Source organism: Brassica oleracea, chromosome C7 (genome assembly GCF_000695525.1).
Source record: "Brassica oleracea var. oleracea cultivar TO1000 chromosome C7, BOL, whole genome shotgun sequence".
NCBI lineage: Eukaryota > Viridiplantae > Streptophyta > Magnoliopsida > Brassicales > Brassicaceae > Brassica > Brassica oleracea.
Genome location: NC_027754.1, coordinates 18,626,097 through 18,647,537, shown reverse-complemented (window position 1 = coordinate 18,647,537; position 21,441 = coordinate 18,626,097). Strand labels below are relative to the sequence as shown.

General features: G+C 38.0%; 2 protein-coding genes and 1 long non-coding RNA gene across 4 annotated transcripts; all 3 read left to right on the top strand.

The window, feature by feature from the left end:
- The first annotated feature begins 2,357 nt into the window (after positions 1-2,357).
- Positions 2,358-4,111, top strand: LOC106301925 (purple acid phosphatase 4). The gene is made up of 7 exons (XM_013738414.1): positions 2,358-2,549; positions 2,645-2,801; positions 2,894-3,001; positions 3,075-3,202; positions 3,287-3,415; positions 3,663-3,730; positions 3,821-4,111. Exons 1-7 carry the CDS (start codon positions 2,361-2,363, stop codon positions 4,044-4,046), a joined length of 1,005 nt encoding a protein of 334 aa, XP_013593868.1. The 5' UTR covers positions 2,358-2,360; the 3' UTR covers positions 4,047-4,111.
- A 5,197-nt stretch (positions 4,112-9,308) lies between these two features.
- On the top strand, positions 9,309-10,353 carry LOC106301926. Its single transcript, XR_001262305.1, has 3 exons — positions 9,309-9,877; positions 9,958-10,055; positions 10,177-10,353. It is a non-coding gene; the product is annotated as an uncharacterized LOC106301926 (long non-coding RNA).
- Positions 10,354-17,863: 7,510 nt separating this feature from the next.
- On the top strand, positions 17,864-21,431 carry LOC106301915 (microtubule-associated protein 70-2-like). Of its 2 annotated transcripts, none has more exons than XM_013738400.1 (12): positions 17,864-18,310; positions 18,400-18,485; positions 18,651-18,716; positions 18,812-18,982; positions 19,044-19,220; positions 19,297-19,452; positions 19,538-19,684; positions 19,787-19,858; positions 20,133-20,669; positions 20,731-20,918; positions 21,035-21,095; positions 21,282-21,431. In XM_013738400.1, exons 1-11 carry the CDS (start codon positions 18,094-18,096, stop codon positions 21,072-21,074), a joined length of 1,857 nt encoding a protein of 618 aa, XP_013593854.1. In that variant the 5' UTR covers positions 17,864-18,093; the 3' UTR covers positions 21,075-21,095; positions 21,282-21,431. The 2 variants fall into 2 exon arrangements, with proteins under 2 accessions (XP_013593854.1, XP_013593856.1); XM_013738402.1 differs by lacking the exon at positions 21,282-21,431 and having other exon boundaries at positions 17,864-17,971; positions 18,057-18,310; positions 21,035-21,260.
- The last annotated feature ends 10 nt before the right edge of the window (positions 21,432-21,441 follow it).

Below are 21,441 nucleotides of genomic sequence, written 5' to 3'. Positions count from 1 at the left end.
ATTTGTTCAGCCAGTTCAAATGTTTCTTCATTTCAAACTTCTGCTTAGATATGTCGGACCTTGCGTAGGATGGCGAGACGGACCTCCATAGCCATAAACACAGTAGGAACTTCAAGCTTGCTTCTCCCTGCAAGCTGACATGATTTAAGATAACAAAAAAAATTCTGGGGAATAATTTTGATAATGAAGACATTAATTACGAACTATTAGGGTTGAAAGTTTGACAATCAAAACATGTTCAACGCGAGACGGGATAAAAAAATAAAAATTAAAAAAAAGAAACCGGAATTACCTTTGCGTCCGGAACGAGGAAAGAACTGATGCATTTCATGGGGTCAAACATAGCTTTTTATAGTTGAAATTTATGGTGAAGGCAGTAAATGAGAAAGCATTGAAGGATAGATCGACAATGGTTGACGACTGCGTTGAAGACCACCCTTAGCTTGAGCTAACCGCAAAACGTTTCTAGTTTCTCGCGATCAGGAAGATGAAGAGAATCATGGATTTGGGTTTCAATGAATTTTTCTCTGGAGACGGCGAAGTTTCTTAGAATGGACCAGATATAAGGCCCAAACAAATAGCAAAGCCCGCATGCATCAAAAGATTATAAATGAAACGATGAGTTTTAAAAATAGGGACAGGTGTCGCATCAGCAGCGTCTTATTTGATGACATGGCATCAGACGTGGACACTCTGGGAAGGATTCAAACTGTTCTTTATATATAAGGATGGTGTTTTAGGAACCTTTGTCTCGACATTTGTAGTTTAATCTTATCTAGAATTCTTTTAATCTGTTGTAAGCTTTTATGGATAGCAGTATGTATTTAAGCATAAATTTTGTTTAAACCAATGCTATTTTAACCTTATATATTTTATTTTATTTCACAATATTATATATTATTTTAAAATATACAGTTTAATATTGTCTATTTTAATTAGATTATTTGATATATTTATGTATGTTGAATATATATGGTAAAATACAAATATGCTTTATATGTAATTCGGTAAAATAACACCAAAAAATGAAAAGTTCAAATAGGGAGGAAATTAATTTGAAGACAAATAAACAATAAAATATTTTGTTTATTCTTATATAAAATTTTTATATATACTAATAATTAATTTATGACCATATATTAAGCTAAGATTTTTTAATCTTATTATCATATTATCTTATCGAACTATGTTTTATTTTACACCGGCTAACTTGGGAACGGAAAATATTATTAATTTATATCGAATATTAATTTATAAAGTTTGTATTGAATATAGTTTCATTATTTTTTGTTTTACTTTTGTATGATATTGTGTTATAAATCAGTTTCAGTAAAACAAATGCTAAAGAATATATAGTGTCTTTATATATAAAACTGCGGCAGTTAATTTTATTTAAATGTATCTTACGATACTTTTTGGCAGTATTATTGTATTTGGAAAAGCAAATCATTTGAATAAAATTAACTGCCGCAGTTTTATATAAATGATGTGGTGATGCATTTAAATAAAATTAACTGCGGCAGTTTTATGCAAATTAATATTTTTGTTGTTTTGCTTTTGGTAAGAAGTTCCGATATGAGTAGTTGGCGTTTCCGCGGAGCTGCTTTGAAGACATGACAGCCCAATCAATCTGGACACTGAGAATGGGCAGAAAATAATATCTTTTCTTTTTCTATCCAAAATTATAAAAAAACATACCGCTCAAATGCTAAACGCATTCTTCCCATTTAAAAAATCAATTAAGCATTCTTCGCATTTTAAAATGAATCGCGATAGTAATAATTCAAAGATTTTTGTATTGTATGATTCACGTGGCAGTGAGTATTGTATGATTCACGTGGCAGTGAGTATCGTATGATTTTTGTATTGTATGATTCACAATAATAATACATGTGAGTATGTGACAGTGAAAGTGTTGAAAAGCAAAACGAGAAAATTTGTTTGACGGTGAGTTTGAATAGAAAATCTAAATAAAGAAGATAATATATTGCTTTGTAGTCATGATTTTGATAACATGACAATGCTATTTATTTTCAGTGACAAAAAAAAGACAATGCTATTATTTACTTGGAGTTTTGAGCTGTTTTATGTGTAAAAAAAACTATCAAATGTTGCATGTTCTGATCCGTTTTATTTTGAAGCTAGAGAGAAATTTATAGATAAGTTATTGAAGAATATATATGGATTAAAAACATCTATCTATAGAGCATAAATAATTTTGTTTGGTCCACCATGTGGAACCATGTGGAAACCACTATCTAAATGTGACTTACAAGCGAGAAACCACTAGGACTCACATGCACAGTCGACTATATAAGTGTTTCTTTATATCACATAAAGCTCCTTACACAAAAGATAGAATGGGTTCTAAGTTTGGAATCGGCTCTTTGAGCATTGTAATGACTCTGCTTCTTTCTTTGGTTCCAAAACTTGAGGCAGAGTTCACAACGGTCGAACAAGCAATAAAATCTGATGGCTCGATCAGTTTCCTGGTGATTGGAGATTGGGGAAGACGTGGACTCTATAATCAATCCCAAGTTGCCCTTCAGGTCTCTCTTTTTTTTTACAGAATATATACATACATATACAATATACAATATACCCATCTCTGCTGTATATTATAAATTATTTGATAAAAACGTAGATGGGGAAAATCGGGGAGAAGATGGACATCGATTTTGTGGTTTCCACGGGTGATAACATCTATGATAACGGGATGAAAAGTATTGACGATCCTGCCTTTCAACTCTCCTTCGCTAATATCTACACTTCTCCTAGCTTGCAAAAGCCTTGGTACCTTGGTACGTAATATATTAAGTTCATTCTAAAGTAATTACTGCTAGAACCAAAAAGAGAATAACAATTATTATGTCAATGTCCATGTTCTATTCAGTATTGGGGAATCACGACTACAGAGGAGATGTTGAAGCACAGTTGAGTCCAGCCCTCAGATCAATAGACAGCCGTTGGATTTGCATGAGATCCTTCATCGTAGACGCTGGTACTAGTCACATTATTTAGATATAGAGTAATGTTTATACCTAACCATATTTATGGCTTGAAAATCCTGGCAGAGATTGCAGAGCTCTTCTTTGTCGACACAACTCCTTTTGTAGATGCTTATTTCCTCAATCCCGAGGGACAAAATTACGACTGGAGAGGCGTATCACCGAGAGAATCCTATCTTCAAACCACTCTAAAGGTATCTGAGAACACTATATATATATCTTAACCATCAGTTTATAGGATTATCCTTGAGATCACAAGTGCCAATTGTAATGTGTAGGACTTGGAGACGAGTCTGAGAGAATCAACAGCAAAGTGGAAAATTGTGGTGGGTCATCATGCCATCAAGAGTGCTTCCATTCATGGAAATACTAAAGAGCTTGAATCTTTACTCTTACCCATCCTTGAGGTTAATTTTCTTCCTACTCTTATTAGAGTGTCTCCAACGCTATTCAAAACAAAGCCAACTTATGCCTTTGGTCTTTATATTTATAAAACAAATAAATAAATATATAATTGCGAAAATTTTGGTAACAAACGCAAATGAAGACGAGTTGACAGAATTTTTGTTTTATATACCAAAAATTGTGATTTGCTTCGGAGAATAAACAAGCTAATGTAACATGTATTTTTTTATTTTTATTTGGATTATCCAGGCGAATAACGTTGATCTCTATGTGAACGGTCATGATCATTGCTTGCAACATATTAGCACATCTCAGAGGTAACACCTATTGTCTTCTTTTGGATAAAGTGGATAGTATTATAGTATACGGGTGTGAACTATAATTGACTATAAATATATTTTTTGCAGTCCTATCCAGTTTCTAACGAGTGGTGGTGGGTCAAAAGCATGGAGAGGCTATTACAACTGGAAAACCCCAGAGGATATGAAATTTTTCTATGATGGGCAAGGTTTCATGTCGATTAAAATCACTAGAACTGAAATGGGTATCGTTTTTTACGATGTCTTCGGCAATATTTTACACAAGTGGGACACATCCAAAGTGTTGTACACGGATTTAGATTTCTCATTGTAATTACAGTACAAATTACTCACACACCTGGTGTTCCATAATGAGTGACTCCGAAAATTGAAAAAGAATATGAAGTGATAACATTGGAGAAATTTATACAAAATGTTGGAGAAATTGCAATGTGAGCCCCTCCCTCACGTCACAATCTTTACCTTTCAACTAATTATTAACCCAAAAAGATCATATGACTTGCCTACTGATTAAGCACGTGGTCCATGTTTTCCATAAAACGCATCGCTTTACCTATCAGCTCTCTCAGAGTCTTCTTCTTTATATATAAAAAAAAGTTCATCTCTCTTTTGGAAGCAGAGAAGGATCTTTTGATTTCCGACAATGGCGGCTAGGACATTGTACAAGTAGTCTTTGTCCCTTGTCTTCTTCAACCCAAGTCCCGCTCCACCACTCGCCTAAACCCTTCTTCTCCTGTCAAACTCTCTCCTAATTCGACCAGTAAGTTTCGCTGAATCTCGGTTTCTTAGGCGTTAGTCGAATCAAAGGCTCAATCTTTGTTCTGTTTCCTCTGTGTGATGGGATAGGAGTTTGGGTTAGTAGACATGTCGCTACGAAAGCTTCAATTCCTCTAAGAAGCAGAAGGGTCCTATCATCGTGATTGATAATTACGACAGCCTCACCTACAATCTCTGCCACGAATCCTCCTTTTACGCCTCTTTATCAGCTGAAATGATTTGATTAATAAAATAGCCAAGAACACAAACTTAACAAAACGGTTTCTTTGTTTTATTAACTCTTTCTTTCTTAGCTTTCTTCATTACAATTGATCCTCTTAGCTTAGATCTCTTTATATAGGTCCTAACTTCTCCTATTATATGTTTATCTAGGAATCCTTATCTTTATCCTAACCTATAAGTTATTCTACTTATCTTTAATGAATAACTTAATTACCAAGTTATTTTTGAAGCTTATCCAACATTCGACCCCTTAAGCTTCAAGCTCTTGTTGAATGTCTCTTGTACTCCAATCTTCTTTTTCATGTCGTTGAACTTTGTCCTTGCCAACGCCTTAGTTAGGATGTCTGCACATTGGTCTTCGCTTCGTACAAACTCCACTTCGATTTGCTCCTTTTCAACACACTCACGGATGAAATGGAACCTCTTTTGTATGTGCTTACTTCTACGGTGAAAGACTGGATTCTTGGCAAGTGATATAGGTGACTTATTGTCAACATAGATCTTCGTTCTTCCTTGCTCTTTTCCTGTAACTTCACTTAGGAGATCTTGAAGCCAGATGGCTTGCTTTGCAGCTTCCGTAGCTGCCATGAACTCAGCTTCGCAGGAAGATAAGGCCACCGTTTGCTGCTTTTGAGAACACCACGTTATAGGTGTGCCTCCAAAGAAGAACATGTGTCCTGTAGTACTCTTCCCGTCATCTGGATCGGTATTGTGACTGCTGTCACTAAAGCCAACGAGCTTCTGCGTTCCTCTTTTCTTGAACACCAAGCCATTGCCAAGAGTTCCCTTTAAATACCTTAGAACTTGCTTCAGGGCGTTTGCGTGTTGCTCTCTTGGAGACTGCATATACCTGCTTAAGATCCCCACTGCAAATGCAAGATCGGGTCTCGTATGCATTAGATACCTGAGACACCCTATCCTTCTTCGGTACAACGTTGCATCGACTTCTTCATCATCATCGGCCATTGATAACTTTAAACCAAACTCCATGGGCACTTGAGTTGAGTTGCAGTCGTCCATCCCAGCTTCTTTTAGGATCCAACTAGCATATGCTTCTTGCTTAATCATTATACCGTCAGTGCTTTGTCTCACCTCAATACCCAAGTAGTAAGTCAGCTTCCCTAGATCAGACATGTCGAACTTACTTGCCATTCCTTTCTTGAACTCCATGATGGTTTTCATCGAGTTTCCTGTTACAAACAGGTCGTCGACATAGATAGCAACAATGAGAAGCTTGTCTCCTTCCTTCTTTCGAGACTGATGACTCCTTTGAGAACTTCATAAACTTCATGTCGATCAAAATCTTGTTGAGCTTTGTATTCCAAGCTCTTGAAGCCTGCTTTAAGCAGTACAAAGCCTTAGAGAGTTTGAAAACCTTGTGCTCTTCTCCCTTCTTTTCAAAACCCTCAGGCTGCGATACATACACATCCTTAGTTAATTCACCATGTAAGAACGCCGTCTTGACGTCAAGATGATGAATCTCGCATCCCTTTATTGCAGCCATTCCAATCAGGAGTCTTATAGTTTCTAGCCGAGCAACAGGAGCGAAAACTTCATCATAATCCACTCCATGTTCTTGCACATATCCTTTTGCTACCAAGCTTGCCTTGAACTTATTGATTGTTCCATCTGCGTTTCTTTTAACTTTAAACACCCACTTAAGACCTATGATCTTGACTCCTGATGGTTTATCAACTAAGTCCCATGTTCTGTTCTTGTTGATGGAGTCAATTTCATCCCTGTCGGCGTTTGTCCACTGAACCAACTTCTTTGCTTCTTGGTAGTTCCGTAGCTCGTCGTCGAGTGAGAGAAGGAGAATCTCGCACTCTAGGTCAGCTAACAAGATGTAGTCTTCGAGATGACTTGGACAGCTTACTTGCCTAGTCGATCTTCTAGGGAGTTGAGGTTCGGTTTGGTCTGTGTTTGTGTTGACAGTGGCAGAATCTTGAGATGTCTGCGCTTCAACCCCTGCAGCCACGTCTTCTTCTTGGTGCGTACTGATCAAGTAAGGACCATAACCGTTATCCATGGCGTCTCCCCATGTCATTCTGAACATTCCCGATTCTTTTATCTCCTCTGTTTCAGCTCCCTTCCAGTTCCAGCTTTCTTTCTCATTAAAGACCACATCACGACTTACAATTATTCTTCTGGTGGTTGGATTGTAAAGACGGTAAGCCTTCGTTCCTGGTTCTATTCCGAGATGCACCAGCTTCATTGATCGATCATCAAGCTTTCTTAGTTGCCCTGAGTCGATCTTTGTGTGTGCTATGCATCCAAAAATCTTGAGATGAGCTATGCTTGGCTTCCTGTTCTTTAGACACTCGTAAGGAGTCTGGTTCTTCAAAGCTCTCGTGGGAACACGATTAATTATATATGTGGCATGACGAACTGCTTCTCCCCACATATAATTAGGAACCTTCATTGCTTTTAAAAGGCTTCTTGTCATCTCCATCAATGTACGGTTCCTCCGTTCAACCACACCGTTTTGCTATGGCGTATATGGCGCTGTTAAGTTGCGTTTGTTCCCTTTCTTGTTGCAAAAATCTTGAAACTCATTTGAGGTGAACTCTCCACCTCGGTCTGTTCTTAAAGTTGCATTCTCCTTATTGATATCCTTCTCAACAAGTGACTTGAAAGACTTAAACTTCTCAAACGCTTCATTCTTTTCCTTCAATAGTATTGACCACATGTACCTTGTGTGATCATCTATGATGACGAAAATGTATCTGTTGTGTGACTGTGTCGCTGGTGAGATTGGTCCACAAAGATCTGCATGAATCAACTCTAACGCACGACAAGCCCTGTAACTCGTTGCTTTTGGGAAAGCCTGTCGAGTTTGTTTCCCAACTAGACACGAATTTCACATCTGTTTCTCTCCTTCGATGCTTGGTAGTCCTAAAACCATTGACGCCATAGTCTTTATGGTTTTAAAGCTAATGTGCCCGAGTCTTGTGTGCCACTTCCATTGCTTGTCATCGAGTTTCGCAAGAAAACAGGCTAACTGATCTTGTACAGCCGGTTAGGAGATCTTGGTACCTTCACAAGCAATCTTCCATTAGGGTCTTGTAAAGTCAAGTAATCATCCTTCATCCTTACTTCACAACCCTGTTCCGTAGCTTGTCTGAGACTAAGAATATTACTCTTTAGTTCAGGTATGAAGTAAATATCTCTTAGAAGCTTCTGCTCCCCTGTCTTAGCCTCAAATAATATTGATCCTTTGCCGTTGATGCTGACACAAGATCTATCTCCAAACTTTACTTTTCCCTTTATCTTTTCATTCAGCTCCGAGAAGTATGACCTTTCACCAGTCATATGGTTACTTGCGCCGTTGTCTAGGTACCAAATTGCTTCTTCCTTCTTGCTTGCTTCATACGTTTTTGGCATCACCTTCTCTTCGTTTAAAAACACGACTTCGTGCATGCACAGAGCTGCATCCGCAGTTTCCGTCTCTGTCTTATTTACTTCTTCTTCATTCTGTTTGTCGGGACAGAAAGAGGCAAAGTGACCCTTCTTGTGACAGTTGAAACATTCGATTTGAGAGTAGTCTTTCTTCTCCTTGCTTCTCTCTTGTGAATTGTCTCGTCCTCGTCCTCTTCCTCTGTTGCCTCTACCACGTCCACGATTCAATCCTCTTCCTCTTCCTCTGTTGCCATACGAATTTCCAGAGTTGGAGTAAAGAAGATTGCCTTGTTGCTCATGTGCTTCTTCTTCCTTTATTCGTTCTTCGTAAGCTTTGAGCCTCCCCACAATGTCTTCATACTTTATTGTGTTTAAGTCTAACAGCTGCTCCAAAGATGTGGCTATGTGAATAAACTTGCTTCTCGGTAGGCTATTAAGCAACTTCTTCACAATCTTAGGTTCTTCAATGCTTTTACCTAACGAAGTTGCTTGAGACGCAAGTTCCGACAACCTTCCTGAGAAAGTGTCTATCGTCTCTGAATCACTCATCCTCAGGCGATCAAAATCGTTCATTAGGGTCTAGAGACGAGCCTCTCTTACGTGCTCTGCACCAAGATTCCTCGATTTTATAGCTTTCCATATATCCTTCGGAGTTCCTTGATCACCAACTTGCATCAACAAATTCTCTGGTATGGATTGGAATAAAAGAGCAGTAGCTATATCATTCTTCTCTGCTTCTTCTGTTCCCGGATCTATTACTTCCCATACCTTGTAGACCCGAAGAAGAACTTTCATACGCATCACCCACACCGTATAATTTGTCAACGTGAGCATCGGACATACGACCGCACTCGGAACAGCTTCCTTCAACTTCACCAATGCTTTAGAATCATCCATCGTATTATCTTGACTATCAAAAGAATAATCAACCTGGTTGCTCTGATACCAAATAAAGTAGCCAAGAACACAAACTTAACAAAACGGTTTCTTTGTTTTATTAACTCTTTCTTAGCTTTCTTCATTACAATTGATCCTCTTAGCTTAGATCTCTTTATATAGGTCTTAACTTCTCCTATTACATGTTTATCTAGGAATCCTTATCTTTATCCTAAACCTATAAGTTATTCTACTTATCTTTAATGAATAACTTAATTACCAAGTTATCTTTGAAGGTTATCCAACAATTAATTGAAGAATTTTAAAGTTCTGATTTTCGCTCAATCAACAATATTCATTAGGTTAAGGTGTGCCTTGTGATTAATTGTTAGAGTCTCATTATTTCACCATCCAATCTTCGTTTGACATGCTTTATTGTCGCCAGCTGAGTCTTTATTGTCGAAAGCTCCTGTGTTGTAAGAATTCGTTCTTGATCCAGCAAAAGCTAACACACACTTCTTTTCATAGTTTTTTTTAGTGCTCTGATTATCTCACATAACGCATAGATCCATAATGTACAATTTGATCTTGTCGCATTCCTAGTGCATTCCATTTGTATTTACCGTTTTTAGTATATGGTTGTGATAAATAGTATACCTATTTTTTTTTCATAGGATATGGGAGAGCTAGGGTGTAATTTTGAAGTTTACCGCAATGATGAACTTACAGTAGAGGAGCTGAAAAGGCGAGAAGAAACCAATGTGCATTCAAAACGTTATCTGGCTAATCAAGTGGTGTTGATTCCTTTATTACGCTCTCATTTTTTTTTGCAGTAAAAAGCCAAGAGGGGTGCTGATTTTCCTGGCCCTGGTAAATATTTTAGTCTCCGATATCTTTTAAGACTCTTATAGTGAAGGAAAGGTAGATAACAGCTCTCTTAATATTGATAGGTACCCCCACAAGACTCTGGGATTTCCTTACAAACTGTTTTGGAACTCGGACCACATGCCCCTTTATTTTGGAGTATGTATAGGAGAAGCTTTTGGAGGTTAGTTTGCATAAGAAACAAAATACATCTATATTGCCCTTTTGTTGTTCTGACATTGTTGTATAGTTTGTGTAATGGATCCCTCAAGTGTAATGCACTTTTGTATGAACTTTGGTTGTAGGAAAGATTGTGCGGTCACCATTTGGTGTTATGCATGGGAAAAGCTCCATGGTTTACTATGATGAGAAAGGAGAAGAAGGCTTGTTCTCTGGCTTATCAAAGTATGAATCTAACAAGATTTATGAATAAAAACTGAAGATTTAAGCCATTGTAATGTGAAGTCAGTGTCTTGTAGAACCCATATGTATAATATATATGTTATGAATCTTTAAAACAAGATTTATAAAATTTAACATAAGCGTTCTGAAATAATGATAGGATGAGCATATATTAAGGAGTGGTGTTAGGACCAAGTCTCTACACTCCACCACAGTTGTTTGATACTTTAAGGAATAGCAAAGAAGTGGCACATGGGTGCGTGCTTCCCTTTATCCTCCCTTTCTTTCCATATTAAGTGGCGACGTCAAAACAGTTTGGTGGCAATACCGTTTGTTAGATAAAAACAAAAAAAGAATCGGCGGTACAAAAGTTATGGTGTTTTCAAATTAACTGGTGACGTTAAGATCGGTTTTCAAATATGGTGGATATGATCTAACGTGAAAATACCGTTTAGTTTTTTTTTTATATATCTTATCAGCTGATCCCGTTAGTCTACTGCTACAAAATAGATTGGTTATAGCACTATCTTATCCGAATTTAAAGTGTTTTCCGACTAATACCAGAGAATAACTAGACTAATATCAGAGGATAGCCGGATCGCAATCCAGTTTGTTAGACAATATTATAACGAGCTAGCGGTAAAACTAGTAACGTTATTGCTCTGCGCCGCATATATCACAAAACATGTTGTAAGATGTTTATTAAGAAGTATATACGAACTTATACTTTTGTAGTCATAAAACTTTTTTTTTTTTTGGAACGGTAGTCGCAAAGACTCTAGAAATCGATTTTAATGGCTTTATGCAGTTGAAGTACTGAATATGCTTCTCTGAAACCCATACTGCAGTTGGTCAAATGCCGGAAAATGGTCTATTTCAATCTAAATTTTCCCAGTCGTGTTTTTTTTTCTTTTCAAACTTTGTAGTAGTTTGAATTCTCTACTGAGTTGAATATAATTTCAAAATATAATACATGAACTTTACGCATCATGTTTTTACCTTTCCGAATTTATGTTTATTTCATATTAAAATAAACAAAAATTTGAAAATACTACATGAACTCTCAAAATCGTGCTTATAGATATATTGACCGTCAAAAGTTTTAGTCATCTATTAATTCATCAAACTGATGTAATTTTGGATAAATTCTATAAAATTAAATTTTTTAAAATACTATATAAACTCTCAAAATTGTGCTTATATATATTGATTGTCAAAGGTGTTAATCATCTGTTAATTTATCCAAAAAACGTCATTTTTGATAAATTTTGTAAAATAAAATAAAAACAATTTTGAGAGGTTCGAACTCTTACACAGGTGGACAAGTAAGAGCATACTAACTTCTAGATCAAAGTAACTTTCTTGTATAAATTGTATAAACATTAACTTATATATAAGTTTTAGTTTAATCAAATAAATGTTATCAAATTTTTATTGTTTTAGTTTTATCAAATACATCTATAATTATTTATGTTTTTTAATTTAACTTTAAAATAGTTATTTTATAAATTTAAATTAATAATTATTAATTTAAATATTTACTATATAGTATTACTAAAAATAAAATATATTGTAAAATTTAGAATTTTGTGTTGTTTATGTATATAAAGTTACATTTAAAAATATAACTAAATTTTCAAAAAAAATAATTTTAATAATATTAATAACGTAATAATTTAAATTAATAACATTGTTTTATTAATTTAAAATGTGACGGTCAATATATATATATATATATAATCATGATTTTCATTTTTGTAGTACTTGTCAAAAACAACATCGTTTTGATAATTAATGGTTGGTTGATAACACCTTTGACGTCAGTATATATAAACACGTTTTAAGATTTCATATAGTATTTTTGAAATTTTGTTTAGTTTAATATGGAATATGCACTATTTTAAAGTTTGAGAAGGAAAAGACATGATACATAAAGTTCATATAGTATTTAAAAATAAAAATTTGTGTAGTTCAATATGAAATACGCATTACTACAAAGTTCAGGTAAAAAAAAACGCAGGACGGATAAAATTCAGCACAATTCGATACCTTAACCCTCCTTATTTTTGTTTGTCGCCTCCTCTTTCTCTTATTCTCTTCTTCTATCATCTCTTCTCTCTTACCTTCTTCACCACGCTACCTCATCACCATGTCTGAAAACTCAACTCCGACCACTGCTCACGAGACCATCGTCGTCTCCAACAACTCCACCATCCTTAACGTTAACATGAATAAAGTTACAAAACTAACCAGCCTCAACTTCTACATGTGGAACCGACAAGTTCATTCTTTGTTGGATGGGTACGATCTTGCTGGCTATGTTGATGGATCTACCATTGTCCTGCCGCCTACTGTTACTGAAGATGGAGTTGTCAAAGCCAACCCGACGTACGTTCTCTGGAAACGTAAGGACAAGCTGATCTACAACACCCTACTTGGTGTGATCTCCCCATCGGTCCAGTATCTACCCTCGACGACCACCACCTCGTCTGAGATCTGGGAGACTCTCTCCTCCACGTATGCGAAGCCCAGCTGCGGTCACATCCGCCAACTCAAGCAACAGCTCCGCCAGTGGACCAAGGGAGCCAAGACAATTGATGAGTACTTTCAAGGGCTTACTTCCCGATTCGATCAGCTCGCGCTGCTTGGCAAACTAGAGGATCATGAGGACAAGAATGAGTATGTTCTTCAAGGCCTCTCTGACGACTACAAAACCGTCGTGATGTCTCACCGTCTCTAACTGAGATTCATGAAAACTCATCAACCATGAATTGAAGCTTGCGATGAAAACAGAGGTGATCTCATCTCTTCTGATCACTGCTGACGTGGCCAATGTTCGAGGCAATAACAATGCCTCTCGCAATCAGGGCCGCACAACAACAGAGGCAATCACATCAACAACAACTGGGGCAATCGACAACATAACACTCCACAGAACCAGTATACTCCGCGCCCTTACAATGGGAAATGTCAAATCTGTTGCGTTCATGGACACAACGCATGCCGCTGCTCTCAGCTCCAACTCCCTGGTGGTTATGGTGGCTCAAATCAGTCTTCTGTTTCCTCCTATGCCCCATGGCAACCAAGAGCTCACCTTGCATCCTCTCATCCCTACAACGCAGCCAACTGGCTCCTGGACAGCGGTGCGACGCACCACTTGACGTCTGACCTGAACAATCTCACCCTTCACCAGCCTTACACTGGTGGAGAAGAGGTTACAACTGCCGATGGTACTGGGTTACATATTTCATATACTGGTTCTGCCTTACTCCCTACACCTAATCGTTCATTGTCTCTCAAAGATGTTCTGTTTGTGTCTGATGTTCAACGCAACTTGATTTCTGTTCACCGACTGTGTAACACTAACAAGGTTTCCGTTGAATTCTTTCCTGCACATTTTCAGGTGAAGGATCTCAGCACGGGGTCCAATTGCTCCAAGGTCGAGCTAATCGGGAGCTGTATGAGTGGCCAATGAATCCCAAGAACCCGACCTCACTCTTTGCTTCCCCATCTCCGAAAACAGACCTCTCCTCTTGGCATTCCCGGCTTGGCCACCCAGCTTTACCGCTTTTAAAAACTCTTGTTTCCAAGTTCTCCTTACTTGTTTCGTTGTCTTCACCGAAACACTTATTTTGTTCGGATTGTTCTATTAATAAAAGCCACAATCTACCTTTCTACTCAAACACAATTGTCTCAAAACACCAACTCCAATATCTCTATACCAACGTTTGGACCTCGCCAATCGTCTCTGTTGATAACTACAAATACTACTTAGTTATCGTGGACCTCTATACGAGTTACACATGGTTGTATCCGCTGAAACAAAAATCGCAGGTCCATGAGACGTTTGTGACTTTCAAGACACTTGTGGAGAACAAGTTCAAAACAAAGATTGAGACTCTATACTCGGATATTGGTGGAGAATTTGTTGCTTTGCGATCGTTTCTAACGACTCATGGTATCACACATCTGACCACACCGCCTCACACTCCTGAGCACAATGGTGTCTCAGAAAGGAAGCATCGTCACATTGTCGAGACAGGTCTCACCTTGCTCAACAAATCGTCAATGCCTAAAGCATATTGGAGTTATGCGTTCTCTGCTGCTGTTTATCTTACTAACAGGATGATCACACCAGTTCTTGGTAATGAGTCTCCATATGCGAAGCACTTTGGTCAGGCTCCCAACTATCTCAAGCTCAGAGTGTTTGGATGTCTATGCTTCCTGTGGCTTTGTCCCTACACGAGCTAGAAGCTAAACGATCGGTCAAAGCCATGTACCTTCCTTGGCTATTCCTTAAGCCAAAGCGCATACTTATGCTTGGAAAAAGAGTCTGGACGAATATATGTCTCGAGGCATGTCCAGTTCGTGGAGACAATCTTTCCGTTTGCCAAACCTGCTTCAACGGTTACTCTGGAACCGATTACTGAAACTTCAGCTGGGATTTTGAGTTCTCCAGTGACTCCAGTACCGATTACGCCACTCGCTACAGCTCCCTTGCCAGCTCCCCTGTGCAACAATCCTCACCTGCCTCGGAACCAACAACACCAACATGACATCTCGACGTCGTCTTCGGATCCTGCTGCGCCTCCAGCAACTTTAACACCTCCTACAGACCAAGGCCAGACTTCCAACCAAACCGTAAACCCAACTACACAACCTTCCTCTGTTTCTCCAACCCAAAACAGAACAACATCCCCAACACCACCTCCTAACCCGACAGCACCACCTTCCACATTACCACAAAACAACCCGATACCACCACCACCACAAGCCAATAACCATCCCATGAAAACTAGATCCAAAAACAATATCACCAAACCAAAAACAAAGCAGTCATTTACCGTCTCCACTACACCACTCAAACCCATAATCCCAAAAACTGTAGCTGAGGCAATGCAGGATCCCAATTGGAGACAAGTAATGTACGATGAGATAAATGCTCAAATCCGGAATGGAACTTCTGAGCTTGCTGTCCCAACTGATGACATGAATATTGTGGGCTGTAAGTGGGTTTCTACCTTGAAATATTTACCTAACGGACAACTTGATAGGTACAAGGCACGGCTCTTGGCGAAAGGCTTTCATCAACGCTACGGCCATGATTTTACAGAGACCTTCAGTCATGTCGTCAAGTCCACAACGATCAGAACTGTTCTGCATCTAGCTATTAACAAAGGCTGGAGTGCTCCCCAGATAGATGTCAACAATGCGTTCCTTCAGGGTACACTCGAAGAAGAGGTATATGTTACTCAGCCTCTGGGATTCATAGACCGTGATCATCCACATCATGTGTGCTGTCTTCGCAAAGCCTTGTACGGACTTAAACAAGCCCCTCGGGCTTGGTATCAGGAGCTGCGACAATATCTTCTCATACAAGGCTTCATCAACTCCACATCAGATGCTTCGCTCTTCATCCGGAATACGGGCCGCGACATCACATATATCTTGGTCTATGTCGATGACATGATCGTTACGGGTAGCAACTATGGACTCATCTCCTTTATCATTGCAAATCTTGCGCAACGGTTTTCTTTGAAGGACCTTGGGGAACTGAGTTACTTTATGGGCATCGAGGCTACTCGTACATCTAAGAGATTACATCTAATGCAGAAAAAGTATGTGATTGATCTCCTTACTCGGACCAACATGCTTCAGGCTCGACCTGTTTCTACTCCGATGTCTCCGACTCCTAAACTGTCGCTCCACTCAGGCACACCACTGGAATCGTCTACAGAATACCGCACAGTCCTTGGCAGCCTCCAGTACCTGGCGTTCACGAGACCCGATATAGCCTATGCAGTTAATAAGCTCTCTCAGTTCATGCACAAGCCCACTGATCTTCATTTGCAAGCTGTGAAACGGGTTCTTCGTTACCTCACAGGCACGTCGGCTCATGGAGTATACATCAGGGAGAACACACCATTGACACTCCATGCTTACTCCAATGCTGATTGGGCAGGAAACGTCGATGACTAAACATCCACAAACGCATATGTTTTGTATCTCGGTGCAAATCCAGTCTCCTGGAGCTCTAAGAAGCAACGTGGTGTTGCGCATTCTTCAATGGAAGCTGAGTACCGCTCGGTCGCAAACACAACTTCTGAGATACGCTGGGTCTGCTCTCTGAACTTGGCATCTCCTTATCCACTGTACCGGTCATCTTCTGCGACAACATAGGTGCGACGTATCTCTCGGCTAACCTTGTTTTCCACTCTCGCATGAAACACATTGCCCTTGACTACCACTTCATTCGAGATAATGTACAAGCTGGAGCTCTCCGCGTTTCACATGTCTCTACACGGGACCAACTCGCTGATGCTCTCCCCAAAGCACTCCCGAGACCACGGTTTGATGAGATCATGTCCAAGATTACTCAAGTACCTTCATTTTGATGGGGTTTATAAGAGATATATTAGGAAAGGATATAATATATTAGACAAGTCTTACCCTAATCTCTTGTATAATCTCAGTATATATTGTAACTCTACACGTCTAATACAATCATTCAGACTTCATATCACGTTTCTTTATTCCTAACTTAATACCGATATTCTCGAGTGATCTCTAAGAATCTGGATTCTACATTGTAGTAAAATAGCTGTTACCCAATTCATATACTTTTCTTAACGTCTTTTATTGGTTTTTACGATGGAACCCAACTACCTTACTTGGAGAAAAAAAGAAGAAGCATTATCCCTCGAAAAAAGGAAACAGTGAAAACAAATATTTGGGACATCGAACATTTTCTCTCTTTTTACGCGCAAAGCATATTCACTAATTACTAATTACACATTTTTCTTTCTAATAATAACTAATCAGATAATTAAAACATATTGACATCATCATATTTTCACCATATTTTATCAGCAATTTTTTTTTTGTTTGACAATATCAGCAAAAGTAAGATCAAAGATCTCATCATAAAAGATTAACATTTTACCAACAAAAAAAAAAAATCTCATCATATATAATATAAACCGCTTATAATATTAAATAGTTACATAAAATAAAAACTGAATGGTGTTCTCTCTTCTATAATTATATTTGTTTTTTGAAGAGAATTTTTTTCTATCTTACAGAAAAAATTAAAATATTTATTAAATTAAACGAAAAACAACTTTTTCATAAAATCTCCAAACAAACTCTTATGATATAATATTTTTTTAAAGGGAAAGTTGGATACCGTTGTCAATAATTTTCTTCTTTTATATATAAAAACTAGAATTTTATTCTACAAAACTCAGATTTATTCCATCTAATATCACTTTTATATTATAAAAACAAACAAAAACAGTGAGCTATAAAAGATCTGGCGACATAAATTACTGTAAGCTAGTACTAAATAAAAACAGTAGAAAACGTAGTGCTAATCCCGATTTTGAAACTTAGTTTATTGACTAATCTGAAAAGTAGCATGTTCAAACTCATTGATTAAGCTAAGAGATAATGGATTAATTATATAAACCTCCGTCATCCTCTCGTGTCTTGTCAAATCTAATCGAAAGAGAGAGAGACAACTGTAACATCATCATTTAAATTTCTCTTCTCCCTAATTTCATTTTCATCTCGCACTAGAAAAATAAAGAAGAGGAAGAAAACGAAAGAGTTCTCAACTCTCTCTCTCTCTCTCTCTCTCTAGATTATAGCATCATTCTCTCCTCGTGTGTCTCCTAATCTGAAAACAAAAGAGCATTTGTATGTCATTACTCTCTCTCTCTCTTGAGCTCAGCATTATTCAGCTTAGTGCAGTGCTGATACTCTTTTGGTTGGCATATATCAGTCTGTAGCATTTTGGATTATAAGTGATCTGATCGGAGATGTCGGATGTTTCCGGTGACGGAGATGCAACGGCGACGTATCCATCACTGACGGTGTCGGCGTCTTACAAGGAGAGCGGGGGAGGAAAAAGCTCGTCGACGCGAAGGCCAATTAGGCCGAGCTTCGAAGCAGCGGCCGACAATGAGCTCATCACTCTGCTTCATGGCTCGGATCCAGTGAAGGTTGAGCTTAATCGACTTGAGAACGAAGTTAGAGGTTAAACACATACTTGCTCGATCTTTACTTGTCCGATTCTGCTTTTTGTTTTTTTTTGCTTCTTCCTGATTTGATTTTTTCTGATGCAGATAAAGGTCGAGAGTTAGGGGAAGCACACGCAGAAATCAAAGCGTTAAGGTTGTCTGAGAGACAGAGAGAGAAAGCTGTTGAAGAGGTTTGAAATTATTATTACATCATGTGTTTTTTTACTGCCACTTCTTGTTTGATCAGTTATGACATCATGTGTTTGCTCTTTGACTTTTTGTCTTAAAAATGTCAGAGACTTAGTATACATTCTCTTTCTTGGTCTAAGTTGATTTTTTTTTTTTGGGAATATTAGCTTACAGAGGAGCTTGCCAAGTTAGGAGAGAAGCTCAAGTTGACCGAGTCCATTCTCCAAAGCAAAGTATTGCTCAATAATCTTTCCTTAAGCTCGATTATGTTACACCTTCCATTTTGTTTATATGACTTTAGACGTATGATATATTATCCATGGTGCAGAATCTAGAAATCAAGAAAATCAATGAAGAGAAGAAAGCATCAATGGCTGCTCAGTTTGCTGCTGAAGCCACCTTAAGAAGGGTCCATGCTGCTCAAAAGGATGATGACATGCCTCCCATTGAAGCTATTCTGGCTCCATTAGAAGCTGAACTTAAGCTTGCACGATCAGAGGTATTTCCATTTACCTTATAAATCTCTAATTTGCTAGTGACTCATTATCTGCCTTGGATAGATTAGGAAGCTTCAAGAAGATAACAGCAACAGGGCTTTGGACCGTCTGACTAAATCAAAAGAAGCTGCCTTACTTGATGCTGAGAGGACCGTTGAAGGCGCCCTGGCAAAAGCAGCAATGGTTGATGATCTTCAAAACAAGAACCAGGAGTTGATGAAACAAATAGAGATCTGTCAGGTTCTCTAGTATTCATCTTATTACATGTCATGTGGCAACAATCTGATTAATTATATCATTATTTTTTTGGTTTTAGGAAGAAAACAAAATAATAGACAAAATGCATAGACAGAAGGTTGCTGAAGTGGAGAAGCTGACTCAGACAGTTCGAGAGCTGGAAGAGGCCGTTCTCGCAGGTGGTGCTACCGCAAATGCAGTGAGGGATTACCAAAGGAAAGTCCAAGAGATGAATGTTAGTAATTACACTTCACAAAGAGCCATAAAGTCTTTAGTTTCTTGCCTATTAATGAAGGATTTGTTCTTGCTGTATCTTTTAGGAAGAGCGGAAAACACTTGACAGGGAGCTTGCACGTGCGAAGGTTACAGCAAACAGAGTTGCCACGGTGGTAGCAAATGAGTGGAAAGATGGTAACGATAAAGTGATGCCTGTGAAGCAATGGCTTGAAGAAAGAAGGTTTCTACAGGTTTAATCCCCTCTCCTAGACTCTTAGGATGCAAACATCTTTGCAGTGAGCAAGACACAGCCATGTCAACATTCTCACATCTTGATTCTCTACTCTTTGCAGGGAGAAATGCAGCAACTTCGTGACAAGCTTGCCATAACAGATCGAGCTGCTAAATCAGAAGCACAGTTAAAAGTAATGGATTTTATGCGTTCTCATTTAATATATTTTGGATCATTTATTTACTCTATATAAAATTTTAACAAAAAATACATAAATTATGTTCAAAACAAAATATATTAATTATGTATAATACTTAAAATATAAAATTAGATTAAATAATTATATTTTATTATACAAGCTTAAATTTTATTAACCAAAAATAATTTTGTAAAGTTCAGGTCAAAATCCAGTTTAATCTTGTTACATAACACATCAAGTAAAAATATTTGTTTAATGCAATTACCAGGAAAAGTTTCAACAGAGGCTTAAAGTGCTTGAGGAGACACTTAAAGGAACTTCAAGCAGCAGCAGCACCACCACTACCAGAAACTTATCCGAGACAAGAAGCATGAGTAACGGACCCTCTCGCAGACAGTCACTTGGTGGATCTGACAACTTACAAAGACTTCCATCAAACGGTTCTTTTCCAAAGAAAGCTCCAAGTTTTCAGATGCGACATTCCTTGTCGATTAACTCAACTTCTGTGTTGAAGAACGCTAAAGGAACATCTAAGTCGTTTGATGGAGGCACAAGATCCTTGGACAGGGGCAAAGCACTCTTAAACGGACCTGGGAATTATTCTTTCAACAAGGCTTCTTCTGATGAGTCTAAGGATTCGGAGGAGAAGCCACAAAGTGAAAACCCTGCAGCAGCAGCAGCAGCAGCAAGTGAGGATAGTGTCCCGCGTGTTTTGTATGATTTGCTGCAGAAAGAAGTAGTTTCTTTGAGGAAAACCTCTCATGAAAAGGATCAAAGCCTCAAAGACAAGGATGATGCCATTGAGGTGAGTTTCCACATTTATTTCTTTTAAACGTAATGATGTATGATAACATTGATGTTTGTAGATGCTAGCGAGGAAGGTGGAAACATTAACAAAGGCAATGGATGTTGAAGCAAAGAAGATGAGAAGGGAGGTAGCCGCGATGGAGAAAGAAGTTGCTGCAATGCGTGTGGAGAAAGATCAGGATAATAGAGCCAAAAGGTTTCCAAATAGCAATAGCTCATCCAACACCGCTCAGATTCTTGCTGCAAGGTATATATCTATCTAGTTTCACTATATATCCCCCCTTCATGGTCAATCATGATCAGTTTATGGTTAAGAGTGATAGTCTGGTAGTGAGATTTAGTTTGGCGTTTGGATTTGTGCAGAGCTGCTGGACGAAGCAGCTTAACGAAGAGTACCCAGTGAGATGAGATTCCGAAATAACAAGTAAAAAGAATTTTATAGGCTCTGGTTATTAAGTTGGTTAACCTTGTACATTTTATTTAATTCACTTGCTTATACTTATTTTATCACCATATAGATAACATGCTGATAATATCATCCTCACACCTATATATACCGAGTTAAGAGAGAAGAGTTTGGCTAACATTTTAAGTTTGTTTGGGTGTATAGGTTTTAAAGAGCTGTGGATTGGTTTCTCTGGAGAGAGTTTGTGTACCTCTGATTCCTTATTTGGTTTTACTCTACTTTCAATCTTTGTGTGATTATTCGTTTATATGTTGAGTTTGATAATATATGAGATATGATTAATATAAATGATCTAGCATAATCC

Excerpts from the sequence above, each read along its gene's own strand:
- LOC106301925 (XM_013738414.1), top strand. The coding sequence starts at position 2,361 with ATGGGTTCTAAGTTTGGAATCGGCTCTTTGAGCATTGTAATGACTCTG. Across the intron at positions 3,002-3,074 it reads ATCCTTCATCGTAGACGCTG|AGATTGCAGAGCTCTTCTTT; the intron begins GTACTAGTCACA and ends AAATCCTGGCAG. Across the intron at positions 3,203-3,286 it reads ATCTTCAAACCACTCTAAAG|GACTTGGAGACGAGTCTGAG; the intron begins GTATCTGAGAAC and ends TGTAATGTGTAG.
- LOC106301915 (XM_013738400.1), top strand. The coding sequence starts at position 18,094 with ATGTCGGATGTTTCCGGTGACGGAGATGCAACGGCGACGTATCCATCA. Across the intron at positions 19,453-19,537 it reads GGAAAGTCCAAGAGATGAAT|GAAGAGCGGAAAACACTTGA; the intron begins GTTAGTAATTAC and ends TGTATCTTTTAG. Across the intron at positions 20,919-21,034 it reads GCTCAGATTCTTGCTGCAAG|AGCTGCTGGACGAAGCAGCT; the intron begins GTATATATCTAT and ends GGATTTGTGCAG.